The sequence below is a fragment of the Hirundo rustica genome, chromosome 1 (assembly GCF_015227805.2).
Source record: "Hirundo rustica isolate bHirRus1 chromosome 1, bHirRus1.pri.v3, whole genome shotgun sequence".
NCBI classification, from domain to species: Eukaryota; Metazoa; Chordata; class Aves; order Passeriformes; family Hirundinidae; genus Hirundo; species Hirundo rustica.
The window spans coordinates 38,518,390-38,539,022 of NC_053450.1; the positions used below are offsets into that span (position 1 = coordinate 38,518,390).

Below are 20,633 nucleotides of genomic sequence, written 5' to 3' on the forward strand. Positions count from 1 at the left end.
AGAGAAATGCAGATGAGTTCATGAATATTAAGAAAGCATGGATCCTAATTTCTTCATAAATATACTCAGATTATCAATATACCACAGCAAGAGATGGGTTGCTGTTTGTTTGGGAACAGGGGATCTACTTGAAAAAATATTGATGAAGAAACAGAAAACATGGGATGATAACATGCCACCTCACATTGGAGGTGCTCTATGCCAGTCAGGGTTGAAGCATCTCACAAAAGCATCCATTAAAGTCATTAAACAAATGGGACAGAGATTTCCAAAGATGTATTGCATAAAGCAAAAATACACGTGTATCTGTAGGAACTGTGTAGGGATTATACCAGGTAATGTTGCTACAGCAGGTGATTACTTCAAGCCAGCAGCCTGAAAATATTAATCCTCAATACAGCCAGCTCTAAGAAATGATTAGTGATGTTAGCCAGTTCAGCCTGAAATCAGCATTTATTATTAGTATTATTTTATCTCAGGCCCTGGAGGGGCTGGTCAGCCAGTGCTGGGCTGCAGATGGACGTCTCACCCTTCATGGTGCTGTGGGTCAGCCTCCAAAGCACAGCCAGATACCCCTCATCTAGCACGGCCTTCATGGGTGCAGGGAGAGGTGGAAGCAGCTCCTAACTACTTTCTAGTGCATTAAATTCGAGTTAATGATTTTTAACTAGTGCATTTCTCCAGTCATAATAAATATGAAAGCAAAATTGGAGAAGGTCAGTGCGAATGGATTGGTTGAGGGATGATGTTCTTTTTTCCATAAGCATTTAAAAAAAACCCAAACTATATTTTAAATTATATCTTTTTGAAGATCAAAACTTGCAACTGTCAAATCTTGGCCTGGAAGTTTTAGTGGAGTTGCCCCTGAAGGATCCTAATTCAGGACAAAACTCCTGAAGACCAATGCACATTTTGGTTTTTAACTTTACCACTCAGAGACTCATGCAAGTCAGGAGACATTGTGTAGCTGTTTTAATACAAAAATCTTTAATGGAAGTGGTAGTAGCCATTAAAGAGAAATTTATTAGAGAGTGGATCTTGTAAAAAAGAACACAAGTCCGGACTATATTTGCACATTTTGGCTTGACATCTTAAGGAATATTTGCACTCTTAACTAGCTTAGGTGTTTGGTTGTTTGTTTTGGTTTTTTTTTCTTTTTTTTCATTATAGTGCAGCCAGAATTATACCCTGTAACAACTCTGATAAGACTTGGAAAGGAAACATATATTCAAAGAATTTTAACTTGGCTTTATTTTCCCTTTTTAAAGTAGCATTTTTCAGATTATGCTTGTATTTCTAGGATTTTTTTCCCCTCTGTAAATAAACACTATCAGCTTACACCGTCATATCATTGTTAGCGTGCAACAGTCTACTTAAGTAAATTCTGGTTTTCAGCTTCTGTTGCTGCAAACCAATTTTTGTTTCAATATTACCACACTGGCATGGAAAGGTAGGAATATTGCCTGTTACTGTGATGCCTTAAGTTTTAGCTCTCATGTTTTTCAGATTCTGTGCTGCCTAGGGGTGTAATTCTGAGTCTCATACAGTAAGTGCTGGTAACTCTTCACAGAGTAGGAAGACAAAACAAATCCTTTTCCTGCTGAAGACCAAGAACAACTTTCAGGCCCAAAAGCACAACCAACAGTGGACTGAAGGGAGGAACAAGAAGGATGAGACCTCACAACCTGAAGCTGTAATTGGACAACTAAACCCCAATATGCAAATGGACCAAAACTTATAAAAATGTAAGACCTTGTGACCAGCCAGCAGTTTTTTGACCATTCTAAGTCCACCTTGGGTGTAGCCCTGGCCAGGCTCCTGTCCTGTCCAAGGTGTATCCTGGAGGCCTCTCAATAAATACCTACTTTATTCTCTAGCTCTGTCCAGTCCCTGTTTCAGGTCAGCTTTCCAAAGACATCAGCTGAAATGCTGTAAATAAATACATTGTGTATGGAACAGCTAAGTAATAAAGAGCTTAATTAGCTGTGATTTATATTGATCTATAGGATCATAAAATTACCAGAGTTTGGAGCAACCTAATTTGTTTTTAATAAGTGTTGCCTGAAAGACTAGTAATTACAATCATAAACCAGTTACTGAACTAAAGCACAGTAAATTTAAAAACAAAAGCAATCACAAGATATTTCATTAGGAAGCCCTGTAAGTTAAAACAAAGTTACTTCATGTTTATATGACACCGGAACTGCAGTGGCACCTGTGACAGGTGAATTTTCAAGCAGTTTCCCACTCTAAACTCACATTTTTGACGTTTCCAGAAATATTTATGCATTGGCTTGGCAGTTGCAAGCATAGTCCCAGAGCTGTCTTGTTGATTTAAGCGGACGCCTTTAATATTATTTCTGCGCTGTGTGTGGGTAAGCAGCCCTGAGTAGACCCAGAATTGGCAGGCTGGGGTGAGGCCACAGTGAAGGACTCTGGAGAGCAAGTTTGTGGATTAATAGAGCAAGAGTCGCCCTTGGCAAAGCCAAAAATTGTTGACTGATATATGAACTAGACAAGTAAGAAGCAAAATCATTACTTTCACTCTTTCAAGTCAACTACAGTTCAGCGGGAATAAGCTAACGAGCAGAGGTCAGGCTGTCTGAGAGGTGATGGGAGCCCCACTCTAAGTAACTGGACACATACACACATGAAGAGTGTTTCATCTCTCCTCTGCAGAAAATAATTTTTAATTACCATATTTCTAAGGAACCTGAGAGGAAGCTTAAAATGTGATGGCAAAAAGATAATGAAGACACAGCCGTACTAAAATTTCCACTGTGGTGACACTTCATGGCACCTGTTATCAGAATCAGTTGCTGGGGGAGACACAAGTCCTACTGAAAGCTTGTGCTCCAGACATCACAATGGGGCTCCATTTCTGAGGGAAAGGAAGAGAAAAGGGAGTTATGGAAGAGAAAATGGAGTTACCAGGAAAAAGTAACTCCATGTGGTGAATGGAGACTGATGAACGCTGTAGCTGTCTTTACATGATCTCTGAAGATAACATTGAGGGTTACATATCTGTAACCCTCACAAGTTCCCACAAGGGTTCCTCATTAAAAATTGGCAAGGACTTACAACAATAACTCATTGAAAGACAAAACTGTAAAACATTATTAGTAATAGATCATCAATCTTGAGAACCGCAGTTGCTTAAGAACTTTGAAGAAATATTGGCACTTTTTTTAACAGATTAAATAATTAATGAAATCTGAAAATGGAGCAAAATTGTTTTGGTTATGGCAGAGCACACAAAGAGCCTGACAAACACTGCACACTCTAACACAGCTCAGAATGATGTATGATGAGTTTAACCACCAGCTAATACAAGGCCGTGTGTACTGAAGGGACAGTGCACAGCTGGGTACTAAGTTAGGTGTAACTATTCCAGAAAAAGAGAGTCCTAATAAGGACTGTTCAATGGAACATGCAGGTGACCCAGGGCAGTTGCTGATGCAATTGCTTCCCAGCCCCATTCTGTCACTGGGATCTGGGTTAGCCTTAACACTTAGAGCGAAGTGCTTTTTTTCCTGTTGTTTTGTGAGTTGTTTCTTTAACATGGATTATTGCAGCTGAAGTGGGTTGGGGAGAAATGGCACGGGGTGCTGTGCTAACAGGTCTGACAACTTTCTGCCTTGTGAATGGCAGGAAGGGGCAAGGCTCTGGTCAGGCACGGAGGGGTAACTTCAGACACAGCCTCTGAAGCTCAATCATCGCTCCAACATGTGCAAAGACTGCACAAAGATAAGAGAATATCATTAACACTACATCAATGGTGCATGCAGGGTTATCTTGGCTGCACTTGTCTCTTCTGCTGGGAAACCTTGGAAGAAGTAGAATGAAAATCTCTTCATCTGACAGCTGTTTAGTGTACCCAAGAAAAAGTTAAAGGCAGACACAATCTCTGTGCTGTGAGCAAAGCTGTGGCAGTGGGCTCTTCAACCTTCGCAGCAAATGTACAGCGCTACCTCAGGGATGTTCTTTGAAGCAGGACAAATCAGACTGCAAAGGAGATTACAATTTATCTAAGCAGGGGGCTATTAACAACTGAAATGATTTAGTAAAAGCTGTTGTGGGTTCTCCATCACTGCCTTTGTTCAAATCAAAATAGGATTTCTCAACTGAAATACTGTGTAATTCAAAAGGGAAATAATTCACGCCTGGATATAATTGCTGTTATGGAGAAAGTCAGGCAAAACAATTAAAGTGATCTCATGTGGCCTAAAAATTGATGAGTCTGTTTAAAAGGGAAAAAAACCCAAAAACCAAAAAACAACCGACCAAATGTAACAATGATTCAGGGGGAATTAATTTCTAGAGGCTGCATTTCACAACAGAGTATCTCTTTCCACTTGCACAAATCCATACCTTGGGTAATAGTGCTGCATTTATCAAAAACATTGAGGAGATGCTCCTTTTTCAAAGAAGTCATAGTTGTAATTCTTGGGTGAAATCAGAGCCTCAGTGACAGAAATAACAGGAGTTTCATTTCTACAGGAGGTCAGAATTTTATCTGCTTTTTCCCTCCTTTCACAGCCCTAAGCATGTCTTATTCTGCAGGATTTTATAGAAGGATACAGGGGATTTTCTGCTCTGTAAGTTGTGGTATTTCTTTTGGAAATGAAGAAAACCCAGCATACACTGGCTGAGTGGTTGCCTTTGATCTGATGATGTCTTGAAGTCAAGGATTAGACGAACAGATGAATGTCACTGATGTTTTTCAGCTACAGAGAGTTGCATTTATATCAGTGTGTCATCCTCAGAAATAATGATCTGGTAGCTTTTATCGTTTATTGTTAGGAAGTTCTCAAAATTAGAGTGAATATGCAGAGTACATGCCAAAAATCATTGCTAGCAGCCCAGAAATTTAAATACAAATGAAAATGTATATGATGTATTTTAAATAAATTGAAAGAAAACAGATCATGTGAAAGAGATAATGGACCAGGTTTCCAAAGCAAAGGAAAGACAACAGCCCTCTTCAGAGCAAGGTTACCATACGCTTACTGTGCAGGAGAGCTCAGAAAAATATTGGGTCCTCAATGCAAAGCCTGTTGTATTTTGATGCACTGATGTGTCATCTCTGTGCACATACAGACCTGTCAGAGACATTTCTCTCAGCATCCAAGGACCACAAGGAAGCCCCCTGTTCAAATTCTGACCAGGGCTGACTGCCAAGATGAAATACAGCATTTTGTTTCTCAGGTCCTCGTTCTGAGGTGGCACTTGGTTTGAGAAGGCAGTCAATCCAATCCCACCTCTCAGTGGTTGCCAACTTGCAGCTGTTTTGCAGTCTGTAACCCAATCTGCATAAAGAAAAATCTGTGGCCTCTGTTTATTTAGTTTTCAGTGATTTACATGTGACAAATGTACATATTTTAGAATATTTGGTATGAGCAAGGACCTTTTTTTCTGTAGTGTGAACACTCTTGGAGAGCCTCAGAAAAGGAGGTTTTATTACTATATTTTCCTACAGAGAACACACCTCTATATTTTCCAGATTTTTTTCTTGGAAAGAACTACAAAAAGGAGGGACTGCAACTGCTATAAATACCTGCTTCACCCTATAGATCAGCCTGAAACAACAGCTGGCAGTTGTGCTGGCAAAAGCAACCCTGTCTCGGGAAAGAATTCTCTCCAGAAAAGATTGTGATCTCAAAATTCAATTTTCAAATAATTTTAAAAGCTCACAAAGAGCAGAAAACTCCAGTCCTTGTGGTGCAGAAATATAGAGTCTCAGAGCAGAGGTGACTTGACCATGGGTCATACTGATTTTGATGTCTGTGAATTCCCCAGGCCCCAGAGATCCACCCAGTTTAGACACGAGTTGCCAGATGCGAGCTGGTGCCTCATGGAGCACCTGAGGTGTCAGCTGCTTCACTGTCCACCACCAGATGTGATATCATGCTGTCAAAATACCCTTGCACCGTGCCAAGCACATGCTCTTACAGCGCACATTAAACAATTCATGGTGGTGCAAGGCCTGCTCATGTTTTTTGAAGGAGACCTCTCTTTGGGAACAGGGCAAAGAGAACTTGGTAAAGCAGCTGCCATCTTAGAGCAGGAACTCGGACAATAAACCTACTCATTTTAAAGCTGGAGCCAACTCCACTTGTGAGCAGCAGCCTCTAAGCAGTGGGCTGGTGCAGCAGCAGGGTCCTTCCACTGCTTAAAGTCCACACATCCCTGGGAGCAGAGTTTTACTGCTCTTTCATGACTCACTTGTCAGTCAAATTCTTTGCTGGAAATTATGCAGAACTCTTTCAACCGAATTATTTGATTTGGAGTTCCTATAACTTGAAGGTGGCTTCTTTATTTCCCCTGTTCCACATAAAATTTTCTCAATGTCAGCTCTATCATACACTTTTGAAAAATAAGCAGGGCTCAAAATGAGTTATTTCTTACGGGAGAATGGTCTGTTGGGAACACATTACACATTCCATTTACTAATCAGAATCTTCTGATAATTTTTACTGTGCATTGCAAATGCAGGCAGCCCGCATTACATCTGCAGTGCTCAGATAGACTGGAACTGCTCCAAACTGCTCCTCAAAAATTTATTTTCAAAATTTTCCATAAACTTACTGTTCCTTCATGCTGGTCACAAATGCCTATTTATGCAATGGACTAACTACATGCATGCAATATTTTAGTAGGGTTACGTGTACCATAGCGTTAAAAAATAGACTGTCTCTCAAAGAATGCAGAAACTGCTGCCTAAAGAAATAAATGCTTCAATCTGAGGAAGCTGAAAGACTGAAAACACCAGCAAGGAAGATAAATGGCCTCAGCTCACAGTAAAAAAAGGTAACAGGAAAACTATAATTTTAGTAATATGCTTCATGAAACAGTTTCATATGGCTGGTCATAAATAAAGTGGAGACCCAGGTTGTTGTCAGAAAAATTTCAAGGATGAGCCAAACGGCTGTGGCCCTGGCCTCTGGTTTCACCACTCAACATCAGAATAATAGGGTCCAGAAGAAAGGATGTTCAGCTCCTGAGCAGCTGATGTGGAAACATGGAGCAGGGAAAGAAACAGCAGTGGTGAAATACAGGGCAAACACAGAGACAAGAAGCATTGCTCTACAGAAGTACAACTTCCTACACGATGGTGGGAAGGGCTATGTGGGCCAGCAAGCTTCTGAGTGTGTAATTTCTCCCCACACCTACTAAATCACTGTAGAAATGATGCTTATTTGCAGCAGCAAAAAAATGTGGTGGCGTGCAGGGCAGGACTGAAAATGCAGCAATTTGTTTTCGGCAGAGGCTCTGAGGGTGCCTGGATTTAGCATCTTGTTCAATGAGGCAGGTAATTCCTTTCCAAAATCTTTCAGGGCTGCAGCTCCTGCCTCCACTGTTGCAGCGCCTCCCCCAAAGGGGGCGGTTTCTGAAGCGAACCGACTGAGAAAAATTTCCTGGACTCCTGGACCTTTCCTATCGCTCTCATCTCTGCTGTGTTTCACTGCTGGGAGTACAAAGACCTCCAGTATTCTTATCTTGGCATTCCCCACTTAGAGGAATGAGAGAAGCATTACAAATGAGTCTGGAGGGATGTATCGTGAAAGCAGTAATAAAAATTAAAACGCCGGCACCGGTGGCCGTGGCCAGTCAGATCCTTTGGGAGCCCTGGGCAGTGAAGCTGTTCCACATCCCTGCTCTGAAATGCCTGGCATTTAAACCTGGTGACAAGCTCTGCTCCTGCAGACTGCTCGTGAGGAAGATCTTATGGTCAGATTGTCACAGTTAATGTTATTTTCAGGTCACATTTCTGTTCCCCTTTCTACTCGCCTGCAGTCCATGTGCTAAAGCAGCCATCTCTCCCCTTGCTGTCCCCCCATACCAGACAAAACACAGTCAGGATACACTAACATCAAGGATGCTCTAAAAATTCATGCTCTCTCTCCTGCTTTCTCTCTTTCCTGCTTTCTCATTTAATGGTCTTAAAGACAGCAAGTCTACCTATGTTTTTGGAGCCTAACAATTTACTTGTAGCTGTTGGGAAAGACACACGCAATAGTCAGCATCAGTCAGGAAAATCTTCTCTATGTTTTATTTTTAATAATATTTTTCTGAACATGTTCATCTCCATAACTTAGCTATTCATAACCTTCTAACAATCCCATATTATTATTTAGATGACCTGCTCTCCTCTGCCCCAGTAAAATAAAAAAGGTGCGACGTGTAACTGCCAGGAGTTCATATTGAACTACTTCTCTAAGTTAATATTAAAAACAAAAACAAAAACAACAACAACAAAAAACCCACCACTATTCACAAACACATTTAGGCAATGGATTAGATTTACTGCATATTAAAATGAGCCTACAAATTATTCTTAAAAATACTGTATTAAAACATAATTACTTGCCTAAGCCTGACTGCTGGCATGGCTTTGTAGAGCTAATCCCTCCTTCCAATGCACTCAGTCTTTCCCCGTACCTAGCATGTTGTGCTGCATCACAGAAGGGGCTGATGCTGTTGCAGAACCTCATTGCTCCTGAAGTCACACAAGCTCTGCCCTTCAGTAAGCCCATCAGACCACTGACTTTTGCCTAGTATCTACTGAATGAGTGCACTGCCAAGATTTCAACCATGGGAAATGCCATTTTTTGCTCAGCAAAACATGGTCAGGAAACTCCTTTCCATAAGTTTTCAGCACATCCCACAATTTCATGGCATTACACATCTGTTCACTCAGCAGCCCCCTGAACACAGCATGACCCTGAGCATCAGCTCAGGGTGGAACTGGTGTGGGAATGAGCCCACAAGAAAAATCTTCAATTTCACACCACAGCTGCCTTTGGGGATCAAACCACCCGTGTCTGTGTGTGATGGCAGCACATGGATGTCCTGCACATGGTGAGGGAATAGTCAGAACAGGGCCCTGAAGAGTTTTGCTTGCTTGCTCTTCTGTAACGGAGCTGGAAATAGGATGACAGAAGTGAACACTTTTCCATGGTGACCTCCAAGGAGCAGGGTCCATCCCAAAAACTTCATAAATGATCTCTCAAATAAATAACTGCCCATAAAGATTTTTGATATCACAGCTGACTATGTAAATGTGGTTTGGAACAAGGCAAATTTGTTTTCAAATAGCACTGGTCATAAACTGCTCCTGTAAGGTCTCATTGGTGGTTAGAGATGAGCAGCAGGGGTGCACCCCTGAGGCTTGAGATGAATATTCATGATGGCTCATTAGTTTGCAGGTTTTCCATAATCTGCTCATTAACTGTTCAGTAAAAATTCAGAAAAGAAATGTGTGCTACTTATGTGTATAGACACACCCTGTACTGGGCGGGTAGGTCCTCTCACATCAGTACTAGTGGTCTGTGCTTCACCAAACCTCTTCTTTGCTTCATCTCTGCAAGGTTTCACTCCTCCCATGGCTCCTACCTGCAGTGTCTGGAGAGATTTCCCCCTTGTAGTTTTTTGAGACAACAGAATAAAATAGGTGAGAAAGTGGTAGAAAACTAGTGCATGATATTCACAATACAGAGAAAGAAGCCCCATCCCCAAATAGGCCAAAATATTAAGTTCTCACAGTGGGTGAAATGCTGTCTGTTCCACTAGAGATCAGTAGTAAAGTTCCCATTGACTTCAGTGGGGCTAGAATTTGGGTATTCATTTTTCCATGTTCTTCCCAGATGAAGCGTCCAGAGAAGTTTCAGGGTTTCCTTATGCCAAACAAGTTTTAAGGCTTCCTGTGGGGAAAACCCAGAATCATGGAATGATTTGGGTTAGAAGAGACCTTTAAAGGCCATCTAGTCCAATTCCCCTGCAATGAGCAGGGACATCTTCAACTAGACCAGGTTGCTCACAGTACAGTCCAACCTGACCTTGAATGTCTCCATCCCTGGAGCATCCACCACCTCTCTGGGCAAACTATTCCAGTGTTTTAGCACACTCATAGCAAAAAATTTCTTCCAAATAGCTAGTCTGACTCTACCTTCTTTCAGCTTAAACCCATTATACCTTATCCTATTGCTACTGGCCGTGATATATTTTTGCACTTTGTAAGTGCAAACACACACATGCACTTTGGCTCTTGTTTGACTGTACAGTATCTTGGAGGAAAAAAAACCCACCAAACCTACAATTTCATTACAAAAAAAAAACAGCGGAAAAAAAAAAATTGTTTTACGCTACGGCTCCATGCCTGTTCTCTGCCTCCTGAATTCAATACCAGAGAGTATAGATACTGACAAAAAAGCTCCTATTTTGACTCGGTCTGCAGGAGAGGAGGAAGATGAACACTCTGTAAACAAAACCAGGGGAAACTGAAAGCACTTTGACAGCTCTTTTTTCAGTCATTAAGCACAAAACAATCACAGAATCTGTTAGGTTGGAAAAGACCTTTAGGATCGCCAAGTGCAACCATAAACTCAGCACTGCCAAGTTCACCACACGAGAACAAAAAAACCATGTCCCCACATGCTCAAGTGCCGCATGCTCACATATTTTAAATACCTCCAGGGCTGGTGACTCTACCACAAAATGCTTTTTTCCCTTACCCTGTCACTTGTTATTTAGCAGAAGATACTGACTCCCAACTGGCTACAACCTCCTTTCAGGTAGTCTAGAGAGCAGTAAGGTCTCCTGCTGAGCCTCCTTTTCTCCAGGCTAAGCAACGTCAGCTCCCTCAGCTGCTCCTCACGAGTCTTGTGCTCCAGAGCGTTCACCAGCTCCATTGCCCCTCTCTAGAAACGCTCCAGCACTTCAATGTATGTCTTGTAGAAAATACACCAGGCGGACGCAAACCCGTAAGTTTGCAGAAAGCATTTTCAGACAGGATGATTGAGTTTTGTGCCTGTTTTGTGTAAGTTGATATGCTCTAAGGTATGCAAAACATGAATGAAGAAAATCAAGCCTTTGCCAAAACCTAATACTGTAATTTTCATGCAGACACATTAACCTGTACTTCCCAGGCTTACTTGCAGTCTTAATAAATAAGACTATGCTAGTTTTCTATTTCCCCCTAGGATCATTTTAAAATAAAGAACAAAACCCCCACCATCCAAAATTTTAGTAAAATAAAGTTCACATTCAGCTAAGCACCCTTTTATCCTGTTATTTAAGTCACTCCAAATCACCATTGGCACATTTCTAAATGCTGTGTGCTGAGAGTAGCAAAGCTTTTACAGTTCAGAATGGTAAGACTTAATAAAAGATTAATATACTTGAAAAGCAGGTCATTTATTAAATATCTTTTAAAAGCTTCCTTTCTTAAACAGCAAAACTATCTGCCCACCTCCGCATCTTGTCTGAAAGCATTTGCATACACAGCTGTTCTCCAAATTTCAGCCCTGTTCCTTTTTTCATCTTCATGTTTTAAGACATGAATAGCAGGCATTTAGTGAAACAGCAGCATGCTTCATCAAGTGCCTTCTGCTTCCACAAACAGATTTACCTGTCTCCCTGACACTCAGATACCCTTCTCTCATACCCAGGATTAAGGTCTCAGACCTTCAGCCCCAGGGCTGCATGAGATGGCAGTTCAGGGACTTCAGCTTCTAAACCTTCTCTTACCAGAGCTGAAAGTTTTCCACAATAGCCAGGGTGAGGAGAGATCCCTCCTGGATCTTCCACTGTCCTTTTGTTTTACAAATCCTTTTAGGCAGTGCTGCCTGGGAACTGCACACGCAGCGCGAGTGGTCTGGATGCCAAAGGTGCAAGACACACAGGTACCCTGTTACCTAGCAGCAGGAGGCTAAACAATAAATATTTCTTGGACATTTGGCCTGTAGCATTCTGCTCACTGGAACTGTACCACATTTGCACACTGCTGTCCTCAGGCCAGCATTTTATTTGGAGACAAACAAATAGCAGGAATATGCATTGAGTGAGATATGACAGAGAAAAAAATACAGACAATTTTGGACAAAGTTGATACTTCTGATACAAGTTTGGCATCCTGCTCTTCACAAGTGCTTTCAATTACTACATCTTCCTGAAGAAGCACCTCTCACTATCTCATCTTGCCTGCAAATAATATGACACCCCAGAAAATTAAAAATAATCCATTTAAAAGATTACTATCCTTTCAGGACATGGCAGCTCAACTGTAGCCACAGAGTTACTCTCTTGGGAACAGACTGTCATGAACACAGCGGTTATAAAAGACAGAACAAGTTGTGGGAAAGTTGCTTTGAAAGAAGGTTAAGAGAGGAGAATATGACCTTGGTTGTAAGTTTCAAAGGAGAGATGATGTAAAAGCCAGACACCACAAGGGAAAGAAGACACAGAAAAGAAGAAATAAGCTGGGAGAACTCAGAAAGGGTGAGACACCAAGAAGGTGGAGATGACTTGCTTGGAGATGTCAAAAGCAAGAAACAATAATAGCAAATACCAGCATTCTCTTACTCGTGTCATAAGTTCATAATGAAAATTACTTTAAATTTAGAAGAATGACATTCAAGAGACTACTTGTTTGATCTATAAATGATTGTCCTTCATGATTTTTTTTTTTAAAGTCACTGCTTATTATTACTCAGTTTTGATGGGCAGCCACAACCAAGTTCCTAAGTAATAAAATGTAGAATGTGCTTGAAGGCTGTTCATACCTACAAGGGCAAGACAGACAGATCATGTAGCGTAGGTGACTCCACTTCAGATTGCACTGCAGCCCAAGAGACATCAACTGAGTATTTAGCAATAATGTAGTAGCTGTAACAAATGGTAGAGCTCAGCTATTGATCGCCCAGCTATTTGGGCTTTCAGGGAGAAAAATAAAAGGCATTTATGGGTTAATACTTCTGACTGAAATGTGCTTATTTAGAGGTTCACTTAACAGATGTCATCATCAGGAGATAAAAGTCCTTACACTGAAAAGACAATTTTAATGGCCTTTCCCGTTAAGCTATGGATGACATATTTCAAAGGGCATATTATTGGAGTCTTTCTGCTGACAGCAAGGAATGTCAAATGAATTCAGAGTATCAGTGAATTTTAAAGCCTTGGTAACAAGGATTTTAATATCGAGCTATCTTATAATTCAGGATAAAACACCTTGACCAGTTTATTCTCCTGTACAGCACATTTATATCCACATTTACATTCATTGCCAAAATAGGCAATGGACCCTTACTGTTCATGGGAACAAAACTCCAGATGCTCTTATATTCTAAGCCTAATGTGTTCAGTTACTGGTGTAGCAGCATTAATCACAAAGAACAAGAGTTTTATGGCCTTGGAAAAATGGAACCTCCCAGATTTGTTAGACTACTCTGCTCAATAAAATGTTTCCTATAAACAAATGAGCTCTGAATATAATGTACTAAACATTATCACCCCATAATCAATAGGTATCAGGAAGACTGTTTTTAAGGTTTAGTTCCCTTCCTGCTCTCCTGCAGACTGCAATTATTCAGCTCTGTACTGCAGAGCTCCATTAAGCACTTTGTTTTTCATTGAATGACTAGAATCAAGTGCGTATAGCCTCCACGGATGGATAAACTGCTGTAAAAAGAGATAAGTCAGCAATACTGATTGGCTCTGTTGTCTGAGCGTGCCTCTGATTTTTGAATTACTGCCAAAAGCATCATCATTCTGTGTTTACCCTTCAAAAGCCCTCGGTCGATCAGATGGTGCATACACTCACAGCAGAGACCTCTCCTTTGCAGAAACAGTATTCATTAAAAAAAAAAAAAAAAAGAAAAAAAAAAGAGACAATTTCAGTACTCGTATTTGTTGAATGTAAATTTGTGGCACAGATCCTCTATCTCTCATCTTTCGTGACATTGTTACTATATACTATGAAGTGATTAAAAGACCAGTTTTACTTTGATGCCCACCTCTTTCATTCACATAAATGGTTTACCTCTGTGCAAAGCTGTAGGCAGCTTTCAAAGTGTAATTTGTCACACTGTTTTCCTCTTCTCTTCCCTCTCTGGCAAGTAAAAGTAACAGAATCACCATAAACCTCTGTGGTGGTTTCTTCTGTCTGTGTGTATGTGTGTGTGTATGAGTTCATACCAATCACTGAAGACACACTGCATTTTTCTTCACTGCTGTGGCCAGGACTGTCAATGCCAGGCTCAGTACTGGCTTTCACAGGACACCACAGACCCGCATTCCCCCCCAGAGCTGCAACACGAGCTGTTGTTTAGCTGTGAACACTTGCTGTGTACTTTGTACCTGGGTAAATGCCTGCTGGACACAGCAGGAGCATGACCAGAACAGGTCCCCAATGAAGCATTTGAGCCGGTTACAACTCTTTGTGAGTTCAACATTCAGCACTCAGGAATCTCCTAGGGCAGAGACAAGTAATGCACTCTTGACATGATAGGATTACCTGTCTGCAAAGGCAAAAAATATATAATAATATATAGAATGGTTATTCCCATTTGCATACACAAATAATCAGACACCAATGATTTGGGGTTTATGCGAATGTACATGTAATAACAAGACCATAAATAATTAAATACTATCTACATAAACGGCAATAAAGTGACAAATGAAGGCAATTGTTACCTGCTTGTTCAAAGCCTTGTGGACATTTTGGAATCCCATTATTTCTATTACTGCAATCTCACCAGAGTTGAAGGTCTAGGCCCTCTAAAATCTTATTCATGTGCACACTGTAAGAAGCAGGGATAGCAAAGGCAGAGCCTTTGCTCTTCCAAAGGTGCTGCCTAAGATCTTGGGAGAGGAAATGCCCTCTTACGGACAGCTCACAACCCCTTGGGTGATTAAACGGAAATTCCCAACCTTGGGGAACAAGTTCAGAATACTAGCATATGCTCTAATCCACTTTCTAGTTATAAAGGCTTCTTTACTACTGTTTTTGGCTGACAACATTTGAGAGAGAATGTTTATCATGATTCTTAAAACACTTGAGAGAGAACAATGTAGGTGCATTTTTTATTTCGGTTTTAACTTCTTTATTTCATTGCTGTACAGCTGCATTACACTTGGCTTTAATCCCTCAAGCATTATTTTCCTTGGCAAAACAGTCACTGAACTGAGCAGAACTTACTATTGGAAAAATATGCTTGAAAAACCAGTGTGATGTCAATGCCAACTGAAACCCATGGAGCTTAAAATGTCACAAATGTGCCTGTAGCTGAAATACAGAGCTCCCCATTTTTTTTTTTTTTTTTTTTTTTTTCTTTTGTCCGAGCTAGGAATGTTTTAAGTCTTAGGTTGTGAAGTCAACTGTAAAAATCATAAAGTAGCCTCCTGAAGCTGAATGTGTGCTGAAACTGAACGTGTGCTTCCCTCCCCTCCATGAACAAACATTTAGAGAACAATTATGTAAAACTGGATGTAGGAGAATTCCATAGGAAACAAATGACTGCATGGCTCCGCTTCCAGTCTTGCCTGCATTAACTGTAGCTATGTGTAAGAAGTTGGGCTACAGGCTTCTCAGAGAAAAGATAGAACCCGACTTTGTAAAACATCTTTAATATTCAAATATATAAATAAGCACTACTGAAGAATAATTCAGAAGACTGCGGTGATCCATTACGAACAGATGCTATAAACGGGAACAGTAACATTGCTAGGTAAGGAAGAAGCAAGCTATTTTAGGAGTCTTGAAAATCTCTTCTAGTTCTTCAGACAGATCATGCTGCTATAGTTATTTTATATAAAAATTATATTCTGAAAAGCACTTTTGTAAAAGAAACCTTTTACTGGAACTATTATTTAACCAAGACCTTCTACAGCACTAAAACACACTGCAATTGAGTTCCTGATACAGTTTTAAGAATGGGAGGGATGAAAATAAGAACAAAAAAACCCTACCATACCTGCACCAGGAGCTATTTATTAGCATAACACTCTTCCTTTTAAAGATTTTATAACAACTGAAGTATATACAAAGTCTTACAGCATTTACACAATAAAAAAGTTTTCCTATTAGCTGATGTAGTATAAGGTAGTGCTGCAATTTACTTCGAAGCATGAGTACAATAATAATGAAGCAGACCACTTTACTTTCAACTTCTTCACTACCACACCACCACTGTCAGTTGGAATGACAGTTAATTAAACCACTGGGAAGACAGACTGTTGAAAGATTTGTAATAGGTTAATTCGCAGCACTAACCATCTTAAGGAGGAAAAAAAAAAAAGAAAATAAGAGCTACATACTGTCATGTTTCTACACTTTCCTAGAGCTGGAACAAACTTTCACAGCCTTAGATATAACATATGCAAGACAACATAATCACATTTTTTCAGATATACTGAGTGTATTTACTTCTGAATAGGAGGTGTTATATTGATATGGCTGTGTGTTTCCATTTTTGTTCATTAACTGTTCAAATAGGTCTACAAAAAAAAATTAAGACAGCATGGAGTTTGTAGTCGTGATGTGTTTTGACTAATAAAGGCATTCAATATCAGCTATAGGATCTAATTATTCCTGTCAAAAGTTTAAGACCAGGAATCTTTGAGTAAAAATCAAACCCACAAAATCCTGCATCTGTGCCATTTTCATCTGTTGATTCCAACCTTCTTTAAGCTTTTCCAACTGGTATAATACAAAATCATTAAAATGCTTACACCAACCCAAATGCAAGACTCATTCAGTTTATGAGAGGTCAAGCAGATTCACTAGAATACTTCTGCTGTAAAACAGAGGGAGCTTACCTAGGAAAAAGAAACTTTTACTGAACAGTGCCTTACTACAAGTAGGGATATATAGTTTAATGATACATAATTTAAGAACATAGCATTCTTTGCCTTTTAGAAACAGCTTTCGTGTGCCAATAATGCACTTTCTACAAGAGATAAGGCTGCTTCGCCTATCGTCGTATGCCTAAACCTCATATTTTGGCCAATTCCACTTTTCTTCCCCCTAAAGGGATTCTGTTTCAACTTAGAAACAAGTAACGTCAGTTGACAATATCTGTATTAAGACAAAAAGTGACATATATAAAATCCACAAGGAACCACATAAATACCAAAGAAGTCATATAACCTTTCCATGTAAACACTTTGATTATACTGAAGCCCTAATCAGATTCTTGTCTTAAACTTTTGGCAGATAATGTGTATGCTCAGCCAGGCTTTGTAGTTAGTTATTGTTCAAGTGGAAGCCAGGTCAGCTCACATGTTGACAGGCATGCAACTTGGAAACATTGCACAACAAGCAACACAAAGAGATTGAGAAGGGTACAAGACTTCAAGTAGACTTCACAACCCTTCACAAACGGAATATTCACAGACAAAGATACAGTCCTTGCTTTTTTCTACGGTGGATTTCTCTCTCACACATGGGACACTTTCTGTGACTCTCTAGCTTGCTTGATGCTATATAACCACTTGATGATCCTGGCATTCCTTTCAATGGCAGAAATGCCGTATGGCACACGGTCATTGGCACTGTCATCATTTCTAAGGTCACTGTTGCTGTCCTGAGACTGTTCACAGTCTGAGCTAATCATGCTTGCACTGCGAAAGTTGAGGGATATGATATCAGAGTTAGCCCTTGCAAAGTTTTCCATCCCAAGGTTTTCAAGCTCTTCAGGATCCAGTCCGCAGTAGTTAAAGAATCGTTCAACATCTGCGTCAACGCGAAAGTATCTGTCGCTTAAGTCTGATTTTGATCGCTGTAGGGAGGGTCTTCTACTAACCCCACATCCAGACTCGACTGCCTCAATCTCTGGGGATTTCAGGGTGGCAATGGCAGCGATTTTGGGCTTTGGAGGCAGAGGTGGGGCCGAACTACTGCAGGGTATTGCTTTTAAGGGCTTTGCACTAGTTACTTTCCTAATGTCTGAAGAGCTGTGAGAGACATGCAAGAAAGTCTCTGCTGACTGATCTAGGAGCCTTCTGCTGACATTGGAGCTGCTCTCCTGTGGGCTGCTCCGGCCCTGTGTAGGGTAAACCTTCAAGGATTCAGCGAACGAGTGTCGGTTCAGCTCTGTCGAATCGGCCCTGTGGGGCGGCCAATTTCGGGGGCCGTGCTTATGCCCTGACCCTGAGCTGGAGCCTTCAGAGCTGTTGATGATGTTCTTCAAAATCTCGAGTTTCAGATTTTCTCTCTGGACTCCACTCTCAGTCTTTGCATTGTTGCTGAAGACTTTCAAGGTGGGGCTCCCCAGCGCTCGCTTGGCCGCAGGACAGACCGGCGGCTTCGCCAGCACCGCCGGCTTCACAGGCTCCTGCTTGGCATTGATGACCTCCTGGCTCTTGACGTATTTCGCCTTGTCGGCTTCAAGCCTCTCCACCGCACTCAGCCTTTTTGGATTAGGCTCCGCCTGCCTGCGAAAATAGTCAGGTCCTTTGTTCAGGATGCGGAGAGGAACGGCAGATGTGAAAGTCACGGCAGGGCTGACCGGCTTCACCATGCTACCTGTCGGTAATGTTTCTGTAGGCATGTTTGGTGGTCTTTCCCCCGCAGCCGTTTTGGATTCTTCTCTGGGATCTCCTAAATGCACGGTGCAGAAACATGTACATTAAGCACAATGAATAGCCGATGAATCCTGGGATCTGAGCGTTAGCAGCAGTGCCTCATCTCACAGCTCATTAAATAACACTGCGTTTCTCTTTTAAAGGCAGCCTTTGTAGGGCAAGGGCACCCGACACAAGTCCGTATTAGTCTGCTCCGCTGGCTCCTTTCTTCTCGCTGAAAGATGTGGGCGTCTCGCGGTCCCCTCTGCGCTCCACGAGCGGCAGCGATCTGAAAGGCAGAGTAACCAACCACACGTTAGCGGGAGCGCCTGACATCAGAGCGATAGCAACAGCCGCCTCCCAGCCCTCCTCTCCCTCCGCCGCCCGGGAAGCTGCTGCTGCTGGCACAGGGCGGCAGTGCTCTGGGTGCCCCTGCTCCACTCTTGCCCAGCACCCCCCTGCATCTCACAAGATAAGTATTGTTTGATATTTACACTCTGAGCTTGGATTTAACAAAATTACACTGGGGGAGGTGGGGGGATCCAAAAAAATTAAGCCCCACCACAATACAGCCATACACTTCTGGAGGGAGAAAGGGAAGCAGAAGGAGACAAATCAGACACTTGGACCCACCCATCTCCCAGTAAAAATTAATATATTTGGCTTAGTTAAGTTGATTTGTGAACATGTTTTATCTCTAACCCCCAAACATTTTTCTCCTTATAGGCAACATACTGCATAAATCTCAGCAATCAAGTGTATTTTCCTTGCTCATTAAATTGTTCAGAAAACAATCTGGTCTAAAAAGCAGAGAGCAAACAGAGACATGTAGTGTTTTATGTGCAATGCACATCTTTCATTGCTAATTTAATATAGAATCAACAATTAGTAACAGGAGATGTCACTAAATCCACCAATTCCAGTTCCTCGCCTGTTTGAACATCAGTATCCACAGCATTGGTGCTCCAGTAATAAAAGGAGGCTTTCCAAGTGCTCATGATTACCTTACAGGCTTAACTGAAGAACAAAAAATGGCTTTGGTTTTCTATGTAAGATTTGGGGAACATGCAAAACCATCATCACTGGGTTTGAAAAGAAGAACTTGTCTTCAACATGTAGATATAGTAATTCAGGTTTTCTATCAAGCAGTGAGTACAAACAAGATTTTTCTTCATCTAAATTATTTTAAGGTTTTATTACTGAGATTGTCACAATAGTCTAAAATCTAACACCATGGATGATATTACAAGTGCTGAAACAATTTTTCCTACACAAGGCACTGAAGGGCACTTATCAGGGAATCTACTTTTCAAGCAGTGATTTCGCTAATGGGTCTCATTTGTTTTATTACTGCCCCATTAATCTATGCTGCCCTCTTTAATATCCCATTTCTATTATCACTGTGATCTTCAGGGAGAGAAAGAAAAGCAGCTGCTACTTCTTCACTCTATCCTAAAGAACACAGAGCAGCATTCCTCCTTGGGATGATTTGCTTTCATGTTGCTGTCATCCCGTGTGTTCTCATCCATCAATACCCAACTTACTAATACAGAGTTTACATTGTGGCAAAAAAACCCCAAAACAGCCCCACAAAGAAATTCCAGCTGAAGTCACATTAACAGTAAAACCAAAACAACCTCAACTACTGATGTCCAGAAATATGTGATATATACATTAAATATTTTCCACATATTATCCAAGGTCAAAGCAAGCAAATAAAATACACAAATGCTATAATGAGATTATAGAAAAAAGCTGAGCTTTCTGCTGAAGGCTCACTGTCACAAGCATTCTTAAAATACAAACTAACATATTTAGGTGGGTGATAAACCAGACACACATTCAGTGCAATTGAAAGGGTAGTGAAATGTTAATTAAGCTTCTCTTTCAATGCTGTTTTATAAACCCTAGTGCTAACTCCTCAGTAGTTCGACTTCCTGAATTTAAACTAAGTCTCTCTGAAAGAGCTTTCCTCATTTGAATCAACATATTTATTGGTAATGTTTTGAAATTAAGTATGAAACTTCCAAACATGCATCTGCACACACATTTCTCTTCCATGCACACAAAGCAAATCTTTCCACATTGCCAGCTCAGAGCTGGATGGCTAAGTGCCTGTATAAATACCCCACTGATGTGTATATTTAATACTTGTGTGCAGAAATCAAATCTATGTGAGAGCAGGGCTATCGAGAAGAGGAAGAAAACCCCACAAACAACTGAGCTCTTTGTACTTAATGCTGTCACCCAACTGAGTTAATATTACTTGAGTAAACAAGACAACTTTC

The 20,633-nt window shown here is 40.9% G+C and overlaps 1 protein-coding gene across 9 annotated transcripts in view; it reads right to left on the reverse strand.

Annotated features, from left to right (window-relative positions):
- Positions 1-15,121: 15,121 nt before the first annotated feature.
- FAM110B (family with sequence similarity 110 member B) overlaps positions 15,122-20,633 on the reverse strand; it is a 112,625-nt gene continuing 107,113 nt past the window's right edge. For all 9 annotated transcript variants that reach the window (XM_040076530.1, XM_058422618.1, XM_040076537.2 and 6 more), the window contains one exon: positions 15,122-18,634. In XM_040076530.1, the coding sequence (XP_039932464.1) occupies positions 17,220-18,332 (1,113 nt within the window). In that variant the 5' untranslated portion in view covers positions 18,333-18,634 and the 3' untranslated portion in view covers positions 15,122-17,219. The remainder of the gene's footprint in view (positions 18,635-20,633) is intronic.